General features: G+C 44.9%; 1 protein-coding gene across 4 annotated transcripts in view; it reads right to left on the reverse strand.

Annotated features, from left to right (window-relative positions):
• LOC137627097 (BLOC-2 complex member HPS3) overlaps window positions 1-24,910 on the reverse strand; it is a 104,923-nt gene that overhangs the window by 66,419 nt on the left and 13,594 nt on the right. For 2 of the 4 annotated variants that reach the window (XM_068358113.1, XM_068358110.1), the window contains exons 2-4: window positions 8,537-8,616; window positions 1,812-2,032; window positions 829-1,430 (exon numbers count right to left, since the gene is read on the reverse strand). In XM_068358113.1, the coding sequence (XP_068214214.1) occupies window positions 829-1,430; window positions 1,812-2,032; window positions 8,537-8,544 (831 nt within the window). In that variant the 5' untranslated portion in view covers window positions 8,545-8,616. The remainder of the gene's footprint in view (window positions 1-828; window positions 1,431-1,811; window positions 2,033-8,536; window positions 8,617-24,910) is intronic. The other 2 variants (XM_068358111.1, XM_068358112.1) reach the window with 2 other exon arrangements.

Genomic DNA, 24,910 nt, shown 5'->3' on the forward strand with positions numbered 1-24,910 from the left:
ATACATTTTTGAGAAGCAGAACTTGAAATACAGTATACCATGTTGGATGAGTTTCTTCCCGTTCTACTAGGTAGAAGTGTGCACTTATCCAGCCTTCTCAGTCAGCCACAAATGCTTTATATTACCCTTTGTTTTTAAGTGATTACAAGTCCCCAAAATTGTGGTAAGCTACATTAGTTTGTGAATTAAGTACTGTTGAACGGCGCCTCGCTGTTCAGGGATTTTGACAGGAGACATCTAAATGGTGCGAGGCCTCTGGTTGTGATTTATCGCGCCCCAGTATTATATCGACACCTTATACAGGTGAGCGAGCTGGGTTCAACCTGGCATTCCCATGCAATTTTTTCTCTGGTAATATATAGCAGTTATATACCTTAGAAATGGTGCTATAGGAGCATTTCAGTGGGCGACACGGGTCATAGCCCAGAAAAGTACTTTTGTAGTCTTTTGTTATACACTGTGAATAATTATAACTTTTGTATCATAGCATAGCTCTACAGGCAGTAGCCTTAAAGGTTTTTCTTTTATTTTCAGTGATCTCAATCACTGGCTCATGGTTTAGTTCAAAATATGTACATACTGTGAAAGACCATGGAATGTTACTCTCCTTAATTTTGAGAATTAAACAGAACAAGGCTGCAAACAACAAACTGTATCTAATAATGACCCACAGTCACAAATAACCCAAACATATCCCTATTCAAAACAGCTGAGAGTTTATACCTCTACAAGGCAGATGTATGTAATACTCTATACGATTTAAAGTGGACTAGCAGAGGTACAATTTAGACATCAGTAAATAAAACTAAAGGCATAAGGAAAACTAACCTCTTTCTGGCTGGACCACCTGCCTCGGTACCTATTGCCAGAGCTGCACGATTCGGTGCTGCGTCCGGGCGACCTGGATGCCGAGCGAGTTTTAGATTTCGACCTGGACTTGCTTCGCTTCTCCTGAACCCTGAACTCCTTCTCCTCGGAGGATGACTTCAACAGATGGGGATTCAAAATCACTTGGAATATGTGCGCTTCGGACTCCGACACGCATCCCACCAAGTCCTCGGATATCGCAACTTCCTTGACTATGAAGGACATGTCGAGTTCGATGATTTCCTCAAAGTCGATGAATTTCATCTTAGATATGTCGTGAGTCTTCTGGAAAAACTTGTGAATCGTGACGCTCATGCCGCAGGCGACGGCAATGTTGCCCGTCGTCTGGCAGCAGGCGACGAATTCTGCGGGTTTCCTCAGGGGTATCTCGATCATCTCCAGATTGAGAATACCAGACTGACTGCTCGGCGTGACGCGTCCAGCGATGCGCGCCCTCATCGGTTGGTTTGTGTTGTCTTGATCCCAATGTAGGTAAACCCTAACGTAGCGGTGGTCGCCTCCGTGTCTCGCTGGTTTGGTTTCCAAGGTGCAGACATAGTTTCCTAAAGACGGGAGATTGTTACTTTGATTTAGAAAACTATAAACATCGCTTGACGTAAAGATTAATACACATTGGTGTATTTTAGCACCTGACAGTAGATACAGTGCATTTATCAATACACTAACTTTGCTAGTACATTGAAGAATTCACAAATTTACCACATACAGAATCAGTTGCATACATAGATGGCATTGTTAATGTTAAATCTGTAACGATGCCACACAAAAATCTAACTCAGATTTCGACCAAGAGGACCATGAGGCAGAGACAAAAGAATGCTGGTAACATTTCTAACTGAAAATCTTAACAACAGATCTCTTTCTAACAAAGACAAAAAATTAACACCAGTTACAAATCCTGGGAGAAACCTAATCTACATTACCTGTTGCGCAATAAACCAACTGCTGAACCAAATCGACGGTTGGGAAGCTCCCTTGGAGATTAGCACCATCCTTCAAATCCCTGACGTCCACGCGGTGCTCCCCGCCGACCAACAGTATGTCGGCCTTGCCTCTCGCTACCCCGCGCCCTCCTGCCCGCTCCAATCCAGCCACGTCTTGCCGCGTGAAATGGTGGACTGAAATCACCCGTACCATTTTTGAACTGAAAGAGGAGATTTACTTTATTTAACCGCGTACATCAATTGAAAATCGTGATCATAATTAAATGGTTTTAGATTGTGAATTTAAATTTAGTTTAGAGTTGATGGCTTTCTATTGTTATGTTTTGAGAGTTTTAAGGTTTGTCCTTTTTGTATTAACCCTTTTACCCCCAGGCTATTTGAAAATTTTCAACCCTTAACCCCCAGCGGGTTATTTTTTTCCCAGCACATTTTGCAGTATATTATTTTTAAATTGCTCTAACAGCCTTAATTTTTGTCATAGAGAGGTCAGGTTGGTCTCATTCTCTTGGAAAATGCCTGAATTTTCTCAAAAAAATAATAAAAAATATGAAAAAAAAAAATTTCATAGCATTTTTTTGCAAGGACGTACCGGTACGTCCATGAGGGTAAAGGGATGGCTTTTGCGAAACGTACCAGTACGTCCTTTGGGGGTAAAAGGGTTAATTAATTTACAGTGAGGAATACAGTAGCCTTTTTTATTACTCCAAAAATATATATTGTAGCAAAATTCCATATACATTTTAATGTACAACATTCCATCCAGTGTACTGTAGAAATTTGAATGATATGAAGTTATTCATTGTATTAAGGAGAAAATACAACTGTGCACATTAGGATCATTTAATACAGAAGAACATTAAAATCTTTGTATGCAATTGTAAAATTTATATCATGCGACACAGCATGACAGAGTGAGAGAACTACATTGACTTATGCGTTATTAAAAAGTAATTATGCTCCAAGCCATTATGGAATTTACATTTTTAAGTATGTAAGTACCGTAATATTGTTTAGTAAATTAACAGATATCAACAGTACAGTATTATCTTTAAAAGAAAATGAATTAGTACATTAAAATATTTTTTTCTTATAATCTACCGTAATTAAATAATGTATCAAAATATTTTTTTTTATAATCTATTGTAATTAAATACTGTATCAAGATATTTTTGTCTTATAATCTATCGTAATTAAATACTGTACAGTATTAGAATATTTTTTCTTATAATCAACCGTAATTAAATACTGTATCAAAAATATATAAAGTAATATTTATTTTTCCTAACTACAATATACAAAACCAACTCCTTCAATAGAAGGATAACTCCAGCGTAGCTGGAACAGGTGTTTAAACTTTAAAAGAGGTCGTTAAATTAGTAGCAGCCGGGAGGGTACACCGATTCGGGATTACTGTATCATATTCATGGCCGAGGCAAAGCATACAGCTACTCACAGCCAGTGGATGAAAATACGAAGCTGTTTAGGCTGGTCTTGGAAGCACTTCCATAGCAGCAGACTCCATGTCAATGAAGGCACTCACTGAATCGACAGAGAAGGTCTACCTCCTCTGATACGCAAGACCTCCGCTGTCAAGAGCGTGGGGTAAAATCTACTAAATCAACTGTAGCATACAGTATGGGGTACCTAAGGTTGGAGAGAAGGGCTTTGTTCCTGACAGAAAGCACTAGGAAGATATGACGACTGTATTTTAAGGGTTGGATAGACCTTTGAAGGGCACCGAAGTACCAATCGATAAGCGTAATCCCTCCCCTGACAGGTTTCAATGTTATCTCCGGAGGTCACGAGCTCATGAATGAGTGTAACGAACTTAGTGATCACAGATAAGTGTCGATGATCTTTGATCCAGCGGTTAACGGACTATTTTCCCGATGTTCTTTGAAGAATCCTTACTCCCCACAAAACATTCGCCAGGCGGTCCATAGAAGAACAAGAGAAGAACAAACGTTGGGTGGTTTCCTTTGATGACTACTTCTGGTTTTCATGCCTTTAGAGGATAAGGAAGCCTTTGGAGAGTGAACCGGAGAGCGTCGTGGCACCAAACAGAGCGTGGCAGAATCGCAGTAGTCCCTGTTCTTGGTTGTTATTATTATTATTATCATTAAATGCTAAGCTACAAACCTAGTTGGAAAAGCAGGATGCTATAAGCCCAGGGGCCCCAACAGGGAAAATAGCCCAGTGAGGAAAGGAAATAAAGAAAAATAAAAGTATTTAAATATAGTAGCAACATTAAAATAAATATTTCATATAAAAACTTTAACAAAACCAGAGGAAGAGAAACTAGATAGAAGTGCGCCCGAGTGTACCCTCAAGCAAGAGAACTCTAACCGAAGACAGTGGAAGACCATGGTACAGAGGCTATGGCACTACTCAAGACTAGAGAACAATGGTTTGATTTTGGAGTGTCCTCCTAGAAGAGCTGCTTACCATAGCTGAAGAGTGTTTTCTACCCTTACCAAGAAGAAAGAGGATCCTTGCCAATATGGCATATCAGTTCTTGTAAAAGTGCCAAGATCAGACCTGAGAAGTCACGAGTTCTAATTCTTATTGCGCAAAAGAGTTAGAAGGTCTTGGCATCTGGGAAAATCTCTAAGCATGAGAAGATCTCATATTCTGGACCAATCTCTGAGCATGGGAATATCTAGGTATTGGATCAGTCTCTTGTGTGTTAAAAGTTTCCGGAGCACTGGAAGAAACAGGTAATGGGTAACAGATGTTCTAGTACCCTAGAGATTTGTTAATACTGTAATTATAAACCAAAGAATGAGCATATAACACGACCGTATAGCACGCGGACTTATTATCGGGTCACGGCCTCGATCCTGCGAACCCACACACATTTAAGTAAATGGCTCTGTCGGAACACTTAGCTTTCTGAGCACCACCTCTTGTTTTGGTTCTGGGCAAGGGAATCCAACAAATAAAACGAGAGGCGGTGCTCAGAAAGTTGAGCGTTCCGACGGAAACATTTACTTTAATGAGAGTTAGCGGGATCGAGATCATAACCCGATAGTAAGCCTGCATGCTATACTCGGCCGCAGCCTCCTAGCCACTACATAATTAGTGCCCAGACCAGGGACATATCACACGCTGCCCAACAAGAACAAATATGTTGGGTAAAGGCAGGTTACCGAACATATAGTTATTAAGAAACACTACATACCTTTCCCTCGAACATAATGATTTACCAGTACAAGTGTACACTTATTAAGTCTGAAAGAAAATGCAAAAGATTGAAACAGCCAGATTGAGAGAACCCAGACCAGGGCGTCTGTACCAAAATGCTGCCATAGACAGAGTTTAAGTTAGGCTACTCTACGTGGCGAGGGAGCAGGGCCTACCTACTACAGCTCTAACTACTGTACCTCGTTTAATGTTTAAACAGCCGATCCAGCTCCACTAAAGTTGTCCTCCTATTAAAAGACAATAGCTTGCATTCATATAAAAACAAACTTAAATTACTCAGCTTTTTATTGAAATCTTAAACTATAAGTTTTATTTTAAGGTATATTCTTCTGCAAAATTTGCTCATCAAACTAAATATGAAGCCTGGTATTACAAAATCAATTTAAAGTGCGAGGCTTGCGGGGTATAATGCAACATGCAAAGCAACAAATACTGTACCTTATTATGCATAAACTACTGTATATGCATAGATCATCCAGCAAGAACAATAATAATAAAAAAGGAAGTTTAATTAATAAAAATAAAAGGTTTTTACAAGACTTTTACAGACTATTCCGTACTTCGTATTCTGTTAGGGAGATATTTCATATGACAACAAAGTAAACAGCAAGATACCTCAATGAGGTTGTGCCATTTGCTTACTGAAAAGCTTGGAAAACTACACAATAGATAAAGTCTCTCAACTGCTCATAGAATCCTTCTATCAATACAGTCTTCTCTTCCTTACAGAACAACAGGCTTCTAAAGCAAGATACCTCAATGAGGTTGTGCCATTTGCTTACTGAAAAGCTTGGAAAACTACACAATAGATAAGGTTTCTCAACTGCTCATAGAATCATTTTCCCATCAATAGAGCCTTCCCTTCCTTATGGCAGATGGAAATCTTGGGCGTCTTCTCTTAAGAATCCTCCGAGATACCTGTTCTTTTTAAGAGGACTTTCGTTGCTAAGAAGTTTGTCATGCAATAATATTCATAGACCTTCCTTTCATCTCTTCTTTGTTTAGCTTAAACTGGGTTTAAATTTGGAAAGGCATATTCATCATAAGAACGATTTAAATAGATTTCCATCAATGCGACCAAGAGAAAGAACTCCCACATTTTCATTGTTATTATTACTAGCTAAGGTACGGCCCTAGTTGGAAAAGCATGATGCTATAAGCCCAAGGGATCCAACAGGGAAAAACAGCTCAGTAAGGAAAGAAAACAAGGATATAAACAAACTATATGAAAAGTAATAACAATCAAAACAAAATTAGATCTATCATATATATAAAATATAAAAACTTCATAAAAACAATACGAAGAGGAACAAGATAGAATAGTGTGTCCAAGTGTACCCTCAAGCAAGAGAACTCTAACCCATGGCAGTGGAAGACCATGGTGCAGAGGCAATGGCACTACCCAAGACTAGAGAACAATGGTTTGATTATGGAGAAAGAAAATTAAACAAAAAAATATTTAATGACTAGATCCCCTCCATGAAAAAAAAGGACATCAGTGTTAGTAACAATACTGTAAGCAGAGGGATAATTAAGTGAAATAGAAAAACAAGAATGAACTAATAATATTTTGCCTGTGAACAGAGCAAACTTTTCACATTGACTTCTGTAAGAAATGGAGAAAAGTCAGTTTTCCATCTTTGAAGTTTTAAGCGCATCTTCAGGAGTCCGATGAAACAAAACAGAATTCTAAGATTGATTAAATATGAAAACGAAATCATTATTATAGGGAGAGGTGGGGGAACTCATTGGGCTACTTTACCCTGTTGAAGCCCTTGGGCTATGGCATCCTGCTTTTCAAGCTAGGGTTGTAGCCAAGCTAGTAATAGTAATAATAACAATAATAATACAGGTAATCGATAGTATTGTGAGGGACATGGTCTTTTATTAGAGCCTCAAAGGATTGCAAAACATAATTTGTTAGTACAATTCAACGTTCTAGAAGAGCGGAAAGGCCAGTACCTTTGCGGATAAGAACTACGAAGTAAGATCTCAGGATTAGTTACATAATCCCACAGAGTAAAAGAGAGGGATGGTTGGAGGAAACCGGTGGAAGAACTTTGTACTACAAATTGTTGGGGGTATCACTTTCTTAGTTAAATCAAAGTTCCATTTAATCCGCAATACTTTAACACAACATCGACTCCACAATGTGTGAAAGTGGGACCTTCAGGCATTTGCCAATCACCTTCTGTAAGCTAATCTGGTCTAGAATTTTCTCTTCACCACATGGCTGAAGACTATGAAACATGAAGAAGATGATGAATGGAGAAGTATCGATTTAAAAGCTCAGGATAAAGACAACTGGTGAAATCTAACCGAAGTCCTTTGCATCAATAGGCATAGGAGGAGACGATGATTTCATTTCATTAATTCACTACAATATTCCAAACGCTTATTCCAGACGCAACCAAAATCTGGTGAATACTTACAAGGTTTAAAGGTTACTCATGAATGGCAGAAGCACGAGACAGGACAATGCCCTAGAGACCCCCAAACCCCTCCTCAATCAAGCTAGGACTAGAGAGGGCCAGGCAACGGCTGCTGATGACTCTGCAGGTAAGATGGTTAGGTTGCAGACACTACAAGAAACTATCCGACTTGAGCAGGTCTCTATCACCAGTCCAGCAGATTGCCAGGCAAAGAAGAAGTTCGAGTTACAATGTGAAGATCCTTCAAGAAAGGCGATGGCTTCATTCTGAGACTCTTTGACGTACAGTTTAACCTCACGTCAGAGTTAAACACAAACTGCTTTTTCATTTGATGTTTTAAAGTTTAAAGGCCCCTCATGAATGGCAGAGGCAAGTGACAGGGACACTGCCCTATCGAGCAGGACAATGCCCAAGAGGCTGACCATATATACATATTGATTAGTGCCCAAGCCCCCTCTCCATCCAAGTTAGGACCAAGGAGGGCCAGGCAATGGCTGCTGATGACTCAGCAGATAGACCTATAGGCTCCCCAAAGCCCCCATCTTTAGCTCACAAGGATAGTGAGGTTGCAGGGACTAAAGAAACTAACGAGTTTGAGCGGGACTCGAACCCTAGTCCGGCGTTCACCAGTCAGGGAGTTTACCACATCGTCCACAACCCTACGAAGCCGTACAAAGACTAAATACAGTATACATTACTAGAAAAAAGGCTAAATACAGTATATTGGTTACCAAAGCAATTACAGAAGGTAATACATAATACATAACAGAGAAAGCTAATCCTATATTATCACAGGACTTTAGCATTCAATAATACAAAATATGTAAAACTGTCACCCAATACTATGCAAAAAAAAAAACAAATAAATAAATAAATATAAAAAATTGCCAAATTTTTGTCATCTTAATGCATCTAAGTTCCTTAGTTTGCAAAAACCAAACGGATAAAAAGTTAGTTCAAATCCACAAAAAGAAAAAAGAAAAACTAAAGCATTTCTGTATATTCTGCAAAGATTAGCATAACAGGAAATAAAAAGAACAAGGGCAAAGAGAGTGGAAGAAACGTTACCTCATCATCGAGGGTGGCGCTTAGAGATAAGTGTCGCGAGAAGGGCTCTGAGACAAACAACAGTACAACACCGAATACTTCTGGAAAAGAATCGCGTAACTTGTGACACTAGATCAGGCCTAAGCTACCTCCGGTTGGCAGTGGTATTTCAGCTGTCTGGAGATGTTAACCCTTTTACCCCCAGGCTATTTGGAATTTTCCAACCCTTAACCCCCAGGGTTATCTTTTTTCAAGCATATTTTGCAGTATATATTTTTTAAATTGCTCTAACAGCCTTAATTTTCGTCATAGAGAGGTCAGGTTGGTCTCATTCTCTTGGAAAATGCCTGAAGTTTCTCAAAAAATTATCAAAAATCTGCAAAAAAAAAATGTAAATAGCAGTTTTTTGCAAGGACGTACCAGTACGTCCATGAGGGTAAAGGGATGAGTTTTATGAAACGTACCAGTACGTCCTTTGGGGGTAAAAGGGTTAATAAATAAATTCACGAACAATAGTCTTTGATATTATCAATTTGTTCTTGAAAGCATAAGAGAAACAGGACAAATTTGGAAATAATTTGTATTTGAAAAGAGCACAGTTTTTTTTATATTATCAATCTGATCTTGAATGCATATGAGAAACATGAAAACACGTACAATACAGTCTTTGATATTATCAATTTGTTCTTGAAAGCAAAAGAGAAACATGACAAATTCGTAAATAATTTGTATTTTCCCTAACAATACAAACCCTTAGCTATTCATAGGGGTCGTTCTTTCAAATACACCTATAATTAACATAGGTTTGTATTCCAGTTACGGAATAAATAAAGTACCAGAAAAGGATTAACAAGCCTAGAAAGTCCTCAACTAAACTTAACAGGTTTCAAGAAGCTGGAATTTTGTTACATTTTGGACTGGGGTAGGCCTAACCTAACTACATGCCTACGATTTTCATCTGCAGGAGTCAATAAATAGTTCCGTTTCATATTGCAAATGCCGTATCACTTACTGCATTGAATTACATGATGTTTTATTACAATATTGCAATACAAACTATTGATACAATGTCCAAAATTTATGATTCAGTCCGACTTGTAGTTGTATCTCCGAATATCTGTAAGCTGAGAGCCTGAAACATTCATTCATAGTATTATTGTAAAATGAAAATAAAGAAAGTACCCTGTGTTATGTATAACTTCCCGTTTTCATTCCTAATTTTAATGATTTGATCATGATACGAGAGGAAAATTTCCTATTGTTCAGAATCATTAATACCACACTTGCCTAGTATTCACTGGTTATATCAAATTGCCTAACTTGCGTTCAAATTAACACGGCGAATGAATACCGGCAAGATTCATTGATCATATACACACACTATACGTAAACCACTTAATGGGCATACATAATGAATATCATAGAGACTCTTAAAAATAGTATTATTGTTCATATTTTGTACAACCAACATTCGTACGACCAAATAATGCCCACTTTTTTCAAGTATGATAATTTGATAGGCATAGAAAATTTATAAAATTATATAAAAATCATAAAACTATATTTTCATAGGGATTAAAAATTTGATAGCCATAGAAAACTTATAAAATTATATTAAAATTCTATAAAATCATATAGGTTCATCGGGATTAAAATGAAAAATTCGAAGATAATTTGTATTTTTCCTAACCATACAAACCTTAGCTATTTACATTGGGTTTACCTTTTAGCGCAGCTGAAATGACGAGCCAATAGTTTTAACGAGGGTTAATTACCCCCGCGCTAGTTAGCGGGGGGTAGGGGAAGGGTAGCTTGCTACCCCCCCCCCCCCCCCTCACACACACACACCAGTGACTTGCTGCACTTCACTTAAAGGTAGGACTTGACTTGGGGGTCAGGGATGGCGGGCACATATGTGTAAATAGCTAAGGTTTGTATGGTTAGGAAAAATACAAATTATTTTCGAATTTGTCATTTGTTCCGTAACCGAAATACAAACCACGCTATTTACATTGGGTGACTTACCCCTTAGGAAGGGTGGAAAGTCCCCATCCTTACTGACTTCGGCTTGCCCGGGGGCTCAATCCCTCAGTGAGCAGCACTAGAGAAAAGAAGACCCTGTACCTCACAAGTTCCTAGCATCGCTAGGAACGAGTGGCCTACATAAGCAGTGTGTGGAGGAGAGTGTGACTCGTCCTATGAAGTTGACCTTGAGACCTTTAGATAGGAATCTAGGATAGGACGTTCCCAATACCACCTCGTCAGGGTATGGGGGACGCAACAGTATTAAGCTTAATACTAGGAGCACAAAGAAGCATGGGTTACCTGCAGAGGTCGAGGTCAGCTATGCGAGGACCAGGATGCTGCTTCCCCAAGAGAGGGGAGAATGAAGAAAGAAGTAAGGGTCAGACATACTCTTTCATTCACGTAGACTAAGACCGGGTAACAACGCCCTCAACCTACTGCTACTTGTCCAAAAAGGAGCCTGAGGTTAGACCAGCTGTTGTGCAGCCACCACAGGGCCGATAGAAAACGTATCGAGGCTCCTGTGGGTCACGTCTTGCAGGTAGTGGGCTGTGAAGGTCGTCTGACGCTTCCAGACCCCAGCTTGAAGTACCTGCGTCACAGAGAAGTTTCTCTTGAAGGCCAGGGATGTAGCAACTCCCCTGACATCGTGTGCCCGAGGGCGACGTGATGGAGGAGGGACTGGATTCAAGGCATGGTGGATAACCCTTTGAATCCAAGCTGAGATGGTGTTCCTGGTGACCCTCCTCTTAGTCCTGCCTGTGCTCACAAACAAAGCTCGCACTTGAGGACGGACTGCAACCGTTCTCTTCAAGTAGTGCCTCAGACACCTCACTGGACATAGTAGCAGCTGATCTGGGTCGCTTGTTACAGAACGGAGACTCGCGATCCTGAAAGAGTCGAAGCGAGGATCCGGCACTCCAGGATTCTGAGTCTTGGCAACAAACTCTGGGACGAACCTGAACGTTACCTCCCCCCATCCCCTTGAATGGGCGATGTCGTACGAGAGACCATGAAGTTCACTAACTCGCTTGGCCGAAGCCAAAGCGAGTAGGAAAGCCGTCTTCCAAGACAGGTGGCGATCGGAAGCCTGGCGTAATGGTTCGAAGGGAGGTCTCTTAAGAGACCTGAGGACTCGAACCACGTTCCAAGGAGGAGGTCTCACTTCCGACTGGGGGCAGGTAAGCTCATAGCTAGGTGTGAGTAAAGAGAGTTCTAGCGATGAAGAAATATCCACGCCCTTCAGCCTGAAGGCCAAGCTTAAGGCTGAGCGATAGCCTTTCACTGCCGAGACAGAAAGGCGCATTTCTTCCTGCAGATAAACGAGGAAGTCCGCTATTGCTGGAATAGTGGCATCGAGTGGAGAGATACCCCTCCCACGTCACCAACCACAAAAGACTCTCCACTTTGCTTGGTAGACTCCCTCAGAGGACCTTCGCAGGTGCCGAGACATTCTCTCCGCAACCTGTTGCGAAAAGCCTCTCTCCTCAACCTGTTGCGAAAAGCCTCTCTCCGCGAGGACACGCTGGATAGTCTCCAGGCGTGAAGCCGAAGCGAGGCCACGGCCTTGTGAGGGATGCCAGAGTGGGGTTGTCTGAGAAGCTCGAGTCGTGGAGGAAGTTCCCTCGGGAGCTACGTCAGGAGCTGCAGAAGGTCCGGGAACCATTCCGCGTGATGCCATACCGCGTGATGCCATAGCGGAGCTACCAGAGTCATCGAACAGTTGACCGATAGTCTAGTCCTGTTGAGCACCCTTCTCATCAGACAGAACGGTGGGAAGGCGTACACGTCGATGTTGTCCCACCGTTGCTGGATAGCATCTTGCCAGAGTGCCTTGGGGTTCGGGACTGAGGAGCAGTACAGGGGCAGTTTGAAGTTCAACGCTGTCGCGAACAAGTCCACAGTCGGGGAACCCGACAAAGTCAGGACTTTGTTGGCTATCTGAGGATCCAAAGACCACTCGGTACTCACTATCCGCGAGGCCCTGCTCAGACTGTCGGCGAGCACATTCCTCTTGCCAGGAATGAAGCAAGCTGATAGTGTTATCGAGTGGATTTCGGTCCACCTCAGAATCTCTACTGCAAGATGGGATAGCTGCTGCAAAAAAGTGCCTCCCTGCTTGTTGATATAAGCCACTACCGTGGTGTTGTCGCTCATCACCACCACGGAGTGACCCGCCAGGGACCGTTGGAACTGCTGAAGAGCCAGAAAGACGGCCTTCAATTCTAGCAGGTTGATGTGTAGGCACTTTTCTGATTCTGACCAAAGGCCTGAGGCCCTCTGGTTCAGAACGTGCGCCCCCCACCCTTCTTTTGACGCGTCCGAAAACAGAGTCAATTCCGGGGGGAGGACGAGAAGACTCACTCCCTTCCGCAGGTTCTCGTCGACCAGCCACCACCGCAAGTCCGTCTGTTCCAGAGACCCCATCGGAATCAGAATGTCCGGAGAATCGGATCCTTGATTCCACCGGGACTTGAGCCGCCACTGTAGGGATCTCATCCTGAGGCGGCTGTTTGGAACCAGACGAGCCAGGGAGGATAGTTGACCTAAGAGACGCAACCACGACTGGGCGGGGAGCTCTTCTCGCCTGAGGAAGGGTTCCGCCACCCTCCTCAGCCTTGCTATCCGGTCGTCTGATGGAAAGGCTTTGTGGAGATTGGAGTCTATTAGCATGCCTAGATAAACCAGTCGTTAGGACGGCTGCTGAGAGGACTTCTCGAGGTTTACCACGATCCCCAGATCCTGGCAAAGATCCAGAAGCCTGTCTCGGTGCCGAAGAAGGGTCGACTTCGAGTCTGCTAGGATCAGCCAATCGTCCAGATAACGAAGGAGACGAATGCCGTTCCTGTGCGCCCAAGATGAAATCAGGGTGAACACTCTGGTGAACACCAGAGGAGCTGTGGAGAGACCGAAACACAGCACCTTGAACTGGTAGATCTTGTCGTCTAGGCAGAATCTCAGATACTTCCTGGAAGACGGATGGATTGGGATCTGGCAGTACGCGTCCTTTAGATCCAGTGTGCACACGAAGTCTTGTGGTCTCACCGCAAGTCTGACCGTGTCTGCTGTCTCCATGCTGAACCGGGTTTGCTTGACAAACCCGTTCAGAGCTGAGAGGTCGATGACAGGTCTCCAGCCTCCAGATGCCTTCATACCTTTACAAGAAAGAGTCGACTGAAGAAGCCTGGGGAGCCGTCGACGACCTCCTGGAGAGCACCCTTCTTTAGCATGGTCTCGACTTCGGCCCGAAGGGCCAGCCCCTTTGCCGACCCCGTGGCATAGGAGCTCAACGACACTGGATTCGCTGTCAGGGAAGGTTGAGATGTTGTGAACGGGACGCGACAGCCTTGGCCGATCACTGAGACCGTCCAAGCATCGGCCCCGTGTTGCTGCCACCTGCAGACGCAACGCTGAAGGCATCCCCCCACAGGTGGACACGCAGGGGGACTGCCACCCCTAGGGCTTGCGGCCGCAGCCGCTACCCCTAGGAGTCTTGCCTCCACTGGAGGACTTACCGCCCCTCTTGACCTTGGCTGGAAAGGGCTGGGGCTTAGACACCACCTTCTTAACTGCTGGTGCCTGCTTCGGAGCCTTACGAGGCTGCTGCTGCTGTTGCGGCGGAGCTGGAGGCTTATAGGGCCGAGCTGTAAGGGCCCTATGGAGGAGGGAGTCCGTGCTGGATTTCCTCCACCTCTCAGCCGTTCGCTCCATGTCCTGAGGCTCAAACAGGTTCTCCCCCAGAAGGGAAGCATGTCTGAGCCTACACACATCCACGGCAGGGACCTTCGGATGGAATCTCTCGGTCACAGCATCGCGCCGCTTCAACACCGAGTTGGCCCACAGGGTGGTAACTTGGTGCGCCAAAAACTCGATGGAGCGGGTGCCCGAGAGTAAGAAGGTCTCCAGGGCCTTCCTATTGGTCTCCTTGGAGAAGTCCTCGGAGCGCAATAGGATGCCCAGAGTTCCTAGCCAAAAGTCCAGCCACGAAGTGGCCTGCATGGCACACTTCGCGACCTTTTCATGGCTAAGGATCTCTGCCGCCGAGAACGACACCTGCCGGGCAGAGAGCTTCTCAAGGGGAACTCCCTTCGCCAGCTCCTCCACGGAGTGATGGAGAGGAAGAGCGAGGCTGGACTCACCCAAGATCTCAAAATACCTCCTCTGCTGAAGACGAGGAGGAGGGATGAGCTTGTTCCCGGCAGAGGAACGACTGGAGGAGGCAAGAATCGCGAGCTGAGCGTTGGCCCTAGCTCTGGCACTCTTCAGACCCCGAGACCAGGGCAGAGCCGCACTGGACTTAGGGGCCTTCCGAACGTCAAACACTTCGTCCAAGATAGTGTCCTTGCCTTCACGGGGGGCAATCACGGGGTCCATAAGCCCGTTAAGTTGCCTTATCAGGCTCAGGACCTGCCAGAAGGCATGTTCGGATTCCTGCTGATCTCCTCCTTGTGGGCTGGCAGCTAAGTCTCCTGTCCCCGGAATCTCTTCCTGGGGTGAAGCGTGGACGTTCCCCCGGGGAGCCGCGGGTTCCTGGCGAATCCTCGAAGATGATTTCGGGACGGTTTTGGAGTCCTTGGATTCCCTCCTGGGAGGGATACAGGATCCCAACAAAGAGGTTCGAGGAGCCCCTTCCGCACGAGACGACTCTCCTCCATGAAGCGAAGTCTCCCCCCTTGGTGCCGAGGGGAAGACTACCGCTTCACAGGACTCACCCGAGGACGAAAAAGCCTCGTCCACGGGAGAAGGAGAAAACTCTCGAGCAGGAGAAGGGACCTTCGCGACAGACCTCTTGGGAACCAACTTCGCCCTGGGGGAAGTCACCACGAAGTCCACTCCTCTCTTTCTCTTCAGCGTAAGAGAGGCAGCCGTTGGTTTGTTGCCCTGATCGGCGAGTGCTGGTTTCATTACCCTCACTAACGCCCGCATCAGAGGACCAAACCAAGTCTGTTGCTCCACGGACACAGAGTCCGAAATCCTCGCTGGAGGGAAAGGGATCGGGCGATCCTTCGGAGTGGACACCACAGTACCTGCCTGAAAAGAAGGGGGGGAAGAATGATGCACTAACCTCTCCGCAGTGTCTTCCCTGTCCTGCCCTACAGTCTTGCGTTTGGATGGAGGCGATCCCGAGCGCTGTCCAGGAACACGCGTTCCTGCTGCTACCACTGGCTGCGAAATTCGCTGCAAACGATGGTCGCGCGGGAGCGCAGGCGAGCGATCGCGCGGGCGAGTGGGCGCGAGGGTGTACAGGTGAACGAGCGCGTAGCCGAGTCGGCGAACGAATGCGTTGGCGCGATGGCGAGGGAACGCGTTGCCACGTGGGCGAGGAAGGTCGCTGGCGACGTAGATCAGCAGGCGATCGGTGGTGAGCTGGCGAACGCTGACGCGCAGGTGAGCGATGGCGCGTTGTAGCATGGTGACGCGTTGGCGCGTTGTAGCATGGTGACGCGTTGGCGAGCGATAGCGCGCATCACACGCAGGTGAATGATCGCGCGATGGCGAACCATGTCCTTCCAGAATCTCTGGTCGACAACGCGTTGGAGAACGCGTGCACGCAGGCTGTAAGTCACGCGGGCGGTCCGGAGATCGCCGATGAACAGGTGATCGTTGACGTGTAGGAGAACGCTGACGAACAGGCAATACTAGGATCGTCTGTGCATGCTGGCGAGCAAGGGGGCGACGCGTGAGATCCTGTGAAGGAGCAGGTGGCGCGGCGCGTTCACGAACAGGAACAGGAAGAGCGTAGGCGCGTGGGCGAACATGTGCTTAAGAAACACGCGCTGGAGAACGCGGACGATGTTGAGTAGACACAAGATGAGGATCGCGAGAGAGCTCAGGAGACTGATGGCACGCAGGGTGTCCATCAGGGACTGCAGGATGATCAGAGACCACAGGGGAGCGCTGGCGAGCAAGAGGGCGCTGACGAGCAGGAGAGCGCCTGTGCGCTAACACTGCACGTGAAAAGGAAGAATCCCTTTGCCCCGAAGGAACCGTTGCCCGTCGGGTGACAAGGTCCCCAGAAGGTGAAGTTCTAGCAAGAGTAGGAGAACGGTCTGCAGAGAGGTCCAAAGGAGCAGGAGCTGTAGGCTGAGTACGACGAGGAGAGTCCCCTTCGGAGGAAGAAGATCAAAAAAGGCGCCTCTTAACCCCCTTATAAGGGGAAGGGAGGCCTTTGCGACGCAGCGGACGGTGAGCCTTACGGCGAAGGCGGTCAAAGGGAAGATCATCAGGACCATCAGTCCTCCGAAGGGGAGTCTCAGTCAAGGCACTTCCCTTAGAGGGAAGCTGAACAGCAGAAGAGCCCGTAGGACTCACTTCCCCCTTCGAAGGATGTACGGAAGGGGGAGGAGAGCCGTCAGCACCATCATCCTCAACTGCACCTGCAGAGGATTGCCCCGCCCCGTCGGAGGCCTCTGCCACCACGACGTCGACGATAGACAGAGGGTCTACCTCTGCTACCGCCGGCGACTGCTTAACGGCGGCCCCCAATGAGACAAGGTCAATCAAGGCGACCCTGGAGGGCAAGCCCTTAAGCCCCAGGGAAGCCCAAATCTGTAAAAGATCATCATTAGACAACGAATTATCAATAACCTCCCCCGGAGGAGAAGGGGGAACCGCCCCGCTATGGGAGGCGACGCCCTCTCCCCCCACCCAAGGTCGGGAAACAGAACAAGGGCCTGCGCTCCCACTCGGCCGACTCTCCTTAGGAGGCGGACGAGGGGGAGCTTCGGAGGAGGTTTGGGCGGCGGAAGAAGAGTCCCGAGAACCTTCCTCCTTCAAGGCAACCCCCGAAGGAGAACGGTCTCTCTTGGACTTCTTCTTACGCCGGCGGCCAAACCTCTCCCACTGGGAGGCAGACCACTCCCTACACATGTTTTCCTGGTCAAACCGTCGGCCCCGACACTGAGGGCAAAGGGTGTGAGGATCCGTATCCAAGGCCGACATAAAGGTCCCACAAGGGCGGCCGGCAACACCAGGGCACGTACGCATAGCAAAGATAAAAAAGGTAGTCAACTTCAAACACACACACAAGCTGTAGAGAAAAAGCAGAAAAAAGATTAAAGGCTGTCAACGAGGACGATGGACAGACACGTCTGTTCATCGCCGACCCAAAAGTGAAGTGAAGCAAGTCACCGGTGTGTGGGGGGGAGGGGTAGCAAGCTACCCTTCCCCTACCCCCCGCTAACTAGCGCGGGGGTAATTAACCCTCGTTAAAACTATTGGCTCGTCATTTCAGCTGCGCTAAAAGGTAAACCCAATGTAAATAGCGTGGTTTGTATTTCGGTTACGGAACAATTAAACATTTCTATGATAAATGCCCGTAGCTGTACATACACAAACGCTCATTAGGAAGATTTGATACCATGTACCTCTGTACCATGGTCTTCCACTGCCTTGGGTTAGAGTTCTCTTGCTTGAGGGTACACTCAGGCACACTATTCTATCTCATATCTTATTTCTCTTCCTCTTGTTTTGTTGAAGTTTTTATAGTTTATAAAGTGATATTTATTTTAATATTGTTGCTCTTTTTAAATATTTCATTTTTCCTTGTTCCCTTTCCTAACTAAGCTATTTTCCTTGTTGGAGCCCCTGGGCTTATAGCATCCTGCTTTTTCAACTAGGGTTGTAGCTTAGCAAGTAGTAATAATAATAATAATAATAATAATAATGATTCCTGCACACTTTTAACTTTCCAAGAGCAGATTACGGAATTCAAATAAATTCAAAATGTTCAGACGCAAAATACCACTGCCAAATCGTCTTCTTTTTATCATAACTAAAAATTCACAGGTGTAAAAAGCACTCTATAGACATGAACTAAAAACTTGAGTAAATAAAATAGAAAATGGTGCTTTGCTTTGTGATAATTCAATTCATTAATAATCTACTTCAAGCCAAAAGATAATTAATATATTGATTTATTCTGATGTTTAAAGCATTCGCTGAAAATATATTCTACGATTCAAGAAGGTGTTAACCCTCTGTTGGCCTCACAACTTTTGGCCGGGGAGCAATTCATGGCTGTTTTTGGCAATCAACTGTACTTAGCAATGTCTTCTCAAAGTGGTAGACTTCGAAGAGATTGCCAAGCAATGACGTCAACTGTCGACCAACTTGAATCGACGCTCCGTAGTGTACCCAACACAGAAATGAATATATAAAGAAAGCGTAATTGACATTAGGAAGCTGAATGAGTTTTCTACGTAGTATGACACTTACGGCTACATGTACGGATGACGCCAAAGCGAGTCGTCGGATCCTCAGAGGGTTAACATTTCCTGAGATGAGCTATTACTGCACAAGTCAAGATTTGAGATGAAAGCTTCTACCTTCTGATTTACAGAGCAACATTTGTCCAATGTGTGAGAACATGTTATCAAAAACTTATAATGGTTTATTATTTCTGAATGTTCTCTAAAATAATATAAAAATTCATTTATATGTAAAATATCTTTATTAACAAAAAATAATGTTTATTTTGTAAAGAAAATTGTGTACAAAATCAATATTTTCCCTTTATAAGACTACATCTCAAAATAAATTATCTACTATGTACAATTACTTTAAAATGTACGAGAGGCACTTGGCGTTATTCCAACAGTCAACATTTTACAGAACCCATCTTAATGTCTCTTTAACTAAGAACTCGATTAAACCATTTTATATATAATAATTTGTTTGGATTATTTAGTTTCTTCTCTACTTCTAGATGGATAATGGCCCTGACAAACCTGTTCCATACTTGACAACAAATGATACCTATCAACTACATACAGTACATGTACTCTACTTTAATTTCCTACATATTGATGGACACTGTATAAGCTTCTAATGGGTTTAACAAGATTTTGTGTATGCTGTAGTAGATTATATGGAAAAGAAACAACAAAAAAGGATAACAAAGTATCAACCAAACAATAACTATTCAAAAGATGCTAAGAATTACTGGGAAGACTTGAACTATGATCAAGGGAATAGCACGCATCTCTTCCAAGGACAACTAGAGGAGAATACTGTACAGATGCCACAGCTTCAACAGCAGCAACATTCCCAAGCCGTTCTTCTCTACATATAATTTACCGTCATTCACTTATTTGTAATTCATTCTTTACTTCTCAGTTTCTTTTCTGCTTTTATAAAGGAGACCATTAGACTTTTAACTTTCTGCTTATCAAACTAAGGTTGTAGATTGGCTAGTAATAATGATGGAAATAATGTTGAAGAGGAGATAGAAGCATCCCTTTGCCATTTACAAACTGGCGTGCGAGGTAAAATTGCGAAGCATCTCATAAACATCGTTTTATAATGTTTTTTAACAAGGTTTTCGGGTACAAAAACCCTATTTTATCGGCTTATCATATGGCTTATGCATCGAAGACCACACTTGTTGATGCAACGAGCTTGATTCTGCTTGTTCCCTGCCTTGATTCCCACTCGGGTCACCCTAAAAGAATTCTATACTATACATAGGGAGGAGGAAAATCCAAACAGAACACCCGGCCCTTTTGCAAGAGAAATTAATGAATTGAAATGTAAGTAGATATTAAAGGGAAATTTTAGTTTAAGACAGGGCTGTGTTCTTGACATGATATAATTTTCCTACATTCTTGAGTGTTTAGAGTGACTTTGAACTTTATTTTGTGTTTTGATCTACTGTATTTTGAAGTTTTATTTTGTTTCGATTGAATTTGAACTCTATTTCTATTAAAACTATGTAGTTTTAGAGGTACTCCAAGACTTGCTTTACAACTAGACTAACAAGGATAAGGTCCACAGTGGGAAACTGGGGTTCGAAAAAAAAGTAAAATATACAAAGATGCAACTTTATGCAATCTAACATTGGACGCCGGTTCCTTACCTCACCTATGAGAATTTATATCACTTTATATCAAAGGAATGTGTAATAACCTCTGTCTGCAACGAGACTTAAGACACGATATAACCTCAAGCAATTAAGGAAACAGAATCAGAGAATCCAATCCATAACTCTGCTAGTGTAACAATTCAATTTCCCAAATAATGTCAAATTGTTTGGGGAAACCTTTACCCGTGGACTGTCACTAGTAAATATCATACCCTCTTGTCTTCCCCCAATCAACCTATGATGCTATGTCATCAGGAGGACTTTAGCCTTCTACAACACACCCCACTAACCTAAACAGACCGAGGATGTCCCATACTTATTCATAGCACACACAAATATCTCGCAGCGGTCACCGGTGTACGGGTAAAGTTTAACTAAAATCCAAGGAGGCTAATAACAAATAATAATGTCTCTGTAATTGTAAATTCCTAGGTAAAATTATAGAACAGTGCAATAAACAGTTTGCGCTAGGTATATCATCAATAACAATCAAAACGCCTAAAAATGTTATTTTTATTAGTAAAATAAATTTTTGAATATACTTACCCGATAATCATGTAGCTGTCAACTCCGTTGCCCGACAGAATTCTATGGAGGGATACGCCAGCTATCACAATACTAGAAGGGGGTGTACTTACCAGCGCCACCTGTGGCCAGGTACTATAGTACTTCTTGTTGACACCTCCTCAATTTTTCCTCGGTCCACTGGTTCTCTATGGGGAGGAAGGGAGGGTCGATTAAATCATGATTATCGGGTAAGTATATTCAAAAATTTATTTTACTAATAAAAATAACATTTTTCAATATTAAACTTACCCGATAATCATGTAGCTGATTCACACCCAGGGGGGTGGGTGAAAACCAGTGTACAAGATTAAAGGATAGCTAAGTATCCCATATTTCATATAACAGTTATCTCAAATAACAATGAAATAATAAGTACCTGGTAAGGAAGTCGAATTGAACCGTTACTCTGCCTCTTTTTTAAGTTCGTCTTCCTTACTGAGCGCAGCGTTCCTCTTGGAGGCTGAATCAACTCAAAGGTGCTAAAGTATATAGGGCTGCAACCCCTACTAAAGGACCTCTACACAACCTCTAACCCAGGCGCTTCTCAAGAATGAATTGACCACCCGCCAAATCAAAAGGATGCGGAAGGCTTCTTAGCCTACCGTAACAACCATAAAAACAACAATAAAAGCATTCAAGAGAAAGGTTAAAAAAGGTTATGGGATTAAGGGAATGTAGTGGCTGAGCCCTCACCTACTACTGCACTCGCTGCTACGAATGGTCCCAGGGTGTAGCAGTTCTCGTAAAGAGACTGGACATCTTTAAGATAAAATGATGCAAACACTGACTTGCTCCTCCAATAGGTTGCATCCATTATGCTCTGCAGAGAACGGTTTTTATTAAAGGCCATCGAAGTAGCTACGGCTCTTACTTCGTGGGTCCTTACCTTCAGCAATGCAAGGTCTTCCTCCTTTAAGTGAGAATGGGCTTCTCTAATCAGAAGCCTTATATAATACGAAACCCCGTTCTTGGACATGGGCCTCGAAGGTTTCTTGATGGCACACCATAAGGCTTCTGACTGTCCTCGAATAGGTTTAGACCTATTAAGATAATACTTGAGAGCTCTGACAGGGCAAAGAACTCTCTCTGGTTCGTTACCTACCATGTTGGAGAGGCTAGGTATTTCAAACGATCTAGGCCAAGGACGTGAAGGAAGTTCGTTCTTTGCTAGGAATCCGAGCTGAAAAGAACATGTTGCAGATTCGGTCGTGAAACCAATGTTCTTGCTGAAGGCATGAACCTCACTGACTCTCTTAGCTGTTGCAAGGCAGACGAGAAAAAGAGTCTTGAGGGTAAGGTCCTTGAAGGAAGCTGACTGGAGAGGTTCGAACCTAGGTGACATAAGGAACCTTAAGACTACGTCTAGGTTCCAGCCTGGAGTGGATAGACGACGCTCTTTAGACGTCTCAAAAGACTTAAGGATGTCTTGAAGGTCCTTGTTGGAAGAAAGGTCCAAACCTCTGTGGCGGAGAACTGAAGCCAACATACTCCTATACCCTTAAATCGTAGGGGCTGAAAGGGATCTCTCATTCCTAAGATGTAAAAGGAAGTCAGCTATTTGGGTCACAGAGGTATTGGTAGAGGATACTGAATTGGCTCTACACCAGCTCCGGAAGACTTCCCACTTAGATTGGTAGACTCTACGAGTGGAAACCCTTCTTGCTCTGGCAATCGCACTGGCTGCCTCCTTCGAAAAGCCTCTAGCTCTAGCGAATCTTTCGACAGTCTGAAGGCAGTCAGCCGAAGAGCGTGGAGGTTTGGGTGCAACCTGTCTACGTGAGGTTGACGTAGAAGGTCCACTCTTAGAGGTAGAGTCCTGGGGATGTCGACTAGCCATTGAAGTACCTCTGTGAACCATTCTCTTGCAGGCCAAAGGGGAGCAACCAGCGTCAGCCGTGTCCCTTCGTGCGAGATGAATTTCTGCAGAACTTTGTTTATTATCTTGAACGGTGGGAATGCGTAAAGGTCGAGATGGGACCAGTTCAGTAGAAAAGCATCCACATGAACTGCTGCAGGGTCTGGAACTGGGGAACAGTACAGCGGAAGTCTCTTGGTTATGGAGGTGGCAAACAGATCTATGGTAGGTTGACCCCACAAGGTCCAAAGTCTGTTGCACACACTCTTGTGGAGGGTCCATTCCGTGGGAATGACCTGATTCCTTCTGCTTAGGCGATCTGCTGAGACGTTCATATTGCCCTGAATGAACCTCGTGACCAAAGTGAGGTTTTGACTTCTTGACCAAATGAGGAGGTCCCTTGCGATCTCGTATAGGCTCCTCGAATGGGTCCCTCCTTGCTTGGAGATGTAAGCCAAGGCTGTGGTGTTGTCTGAGTTCACCTCCACCACTTTGCCTAGCAGGAGGGACTTGAAGTTCAGCAGGGCTAAATGAACTGCTAGTAGCTCCTTGCAGTTGATGTGGAGCGTTCCCTGTTCCTCGTTCCACGTTCCCGAGCATTCCCGTCCGTTCAAGGTTGCACCCCAGCCCGAGTCCGATGCATCTGAGAAGAGATGAAGATTGGGGGTCTGAATAGCCAACGATAGGCCCTCCCTGAGAAGGAGATTGTTCTTCCACCACAAGAGAGTGGTCTTCATCTCTTTGGTGACTGGGATAGAGACTGCTTCGAGAGTCAAACCCTTGTCCCAATGAGCTGCAAGATGGAATTGAAGAGGGCGGAGGTGGAGTCTCCCTAGCTCGACGAACAGGGCCAGTGATGAAAGGGTCCCTGTGAGACTCATCCACTGTCTCACCGAGCAACTGCTACTCTTCAGCATGCTCATGATGCACTCTAGGGCTTGGCTTATCCTGGGGGCCGATGGAAAAGCCCGAAAATCCTGACTCCGAATCTCCATTCCCAGGTACACAATGGATTGGGAGGGAATGAGCTGAGACTTTTCTATGTTGACTAACAGACCCAGTTCTCTGATTAAGTCCAAAGTCCAGTTGAGACTCTCCAGACAGCGACGACTCGTGGAGGCTCTCAACAGCCAGTCGTCTAAGTAGAGGGAGGCTCTGATGTCCGATAAGTGGAGGAATTTTGCTATATTCCTCATCAGATGCGTGAACACCATAGGAGCTGTGCTTAGGCCAAAACACAGGGCTTGGAATTGGTAGACAACCTTTCCAAAAACGAATCTCAGGAAAGGTTGGGAGTCTGGATGAATAGGAACGTGAAAGTAGGCATCTTTCAAGTCCAACGAGACCATCCAGTCCTCCTGCCTGACCGCTGCTAGGACCGACTTCGTCGTCTCCATCGTGAACGTCTGCTTGGTGACATACGCATTGAGCGCGCTGACGTCCAGCACCGGTCTCCAACCTCCTGTCTTCTTGGCCACCAGAAAGAGACGGTTGTAGAAGCCCGGGGATTGATGGTCCCGGACTATAACCACTGCCTTCTTCTGCACAAGTAGCGACACCTCCTGGTGCAACGCTAGCCTCTTGTCCTCTTCTTTGTAGTTGGGAGAGAGGTTGATGGGAGATGTGGTCAGAGGGGGTTTGAGGCAGAATGGAATCCTGTAACCCTCCCTCAGCCAACTGACAGACTGGGCGTCTGCACCTCTCTTTTCCCAGGCTTGCCAGAAGCTCTTGAGTCTGGCTCCTACTGCTGTCTGGAGATGCGGAGAGTCAGTTTTTTCCTTTAGAGGCCTTGGAGCCTTTCCTAGACTTGCTCCTGGAAGAGTCTGGACGGGAGCTTCCTCGGCTGGGGGCTCTACCACGAAAGGGCGGTATGAACCTCGTAGCAGGAGTATCAGCCACTGGGGTGCGATAAGTCCTGGGGACTGAGGTAGCAACCTTAGACTTACGAGCCGATGAGGCTACAAGATCATGTGTGTCCTTTTGTATCAGGGCAGCAGACAAGTCCTTAACCAGCTCTTCGGGGAAGAGGAACTTCGAGAGCGGAGCGAAAAGGAGTTGTGACCTTTGACAAGGTGTAATGCTGGAG

The sequence above is a fragment of the Palaemon carinicauda genome, chromosome 34 (assembly GCF_036898095.1).
Source record: "Palaemon carinicauda isolate YSFRI2023 chromosome 34, ASM3689809v2, whole genome shotgun sequence".
Classification (NCBI taxonomy): domain Eukaryota; kingdom Metazoa; phylum Arthropoda; class Malacostraca; order Decapoda; family Palaemonidae; genus Palaemon; species Palaemon carinicauda.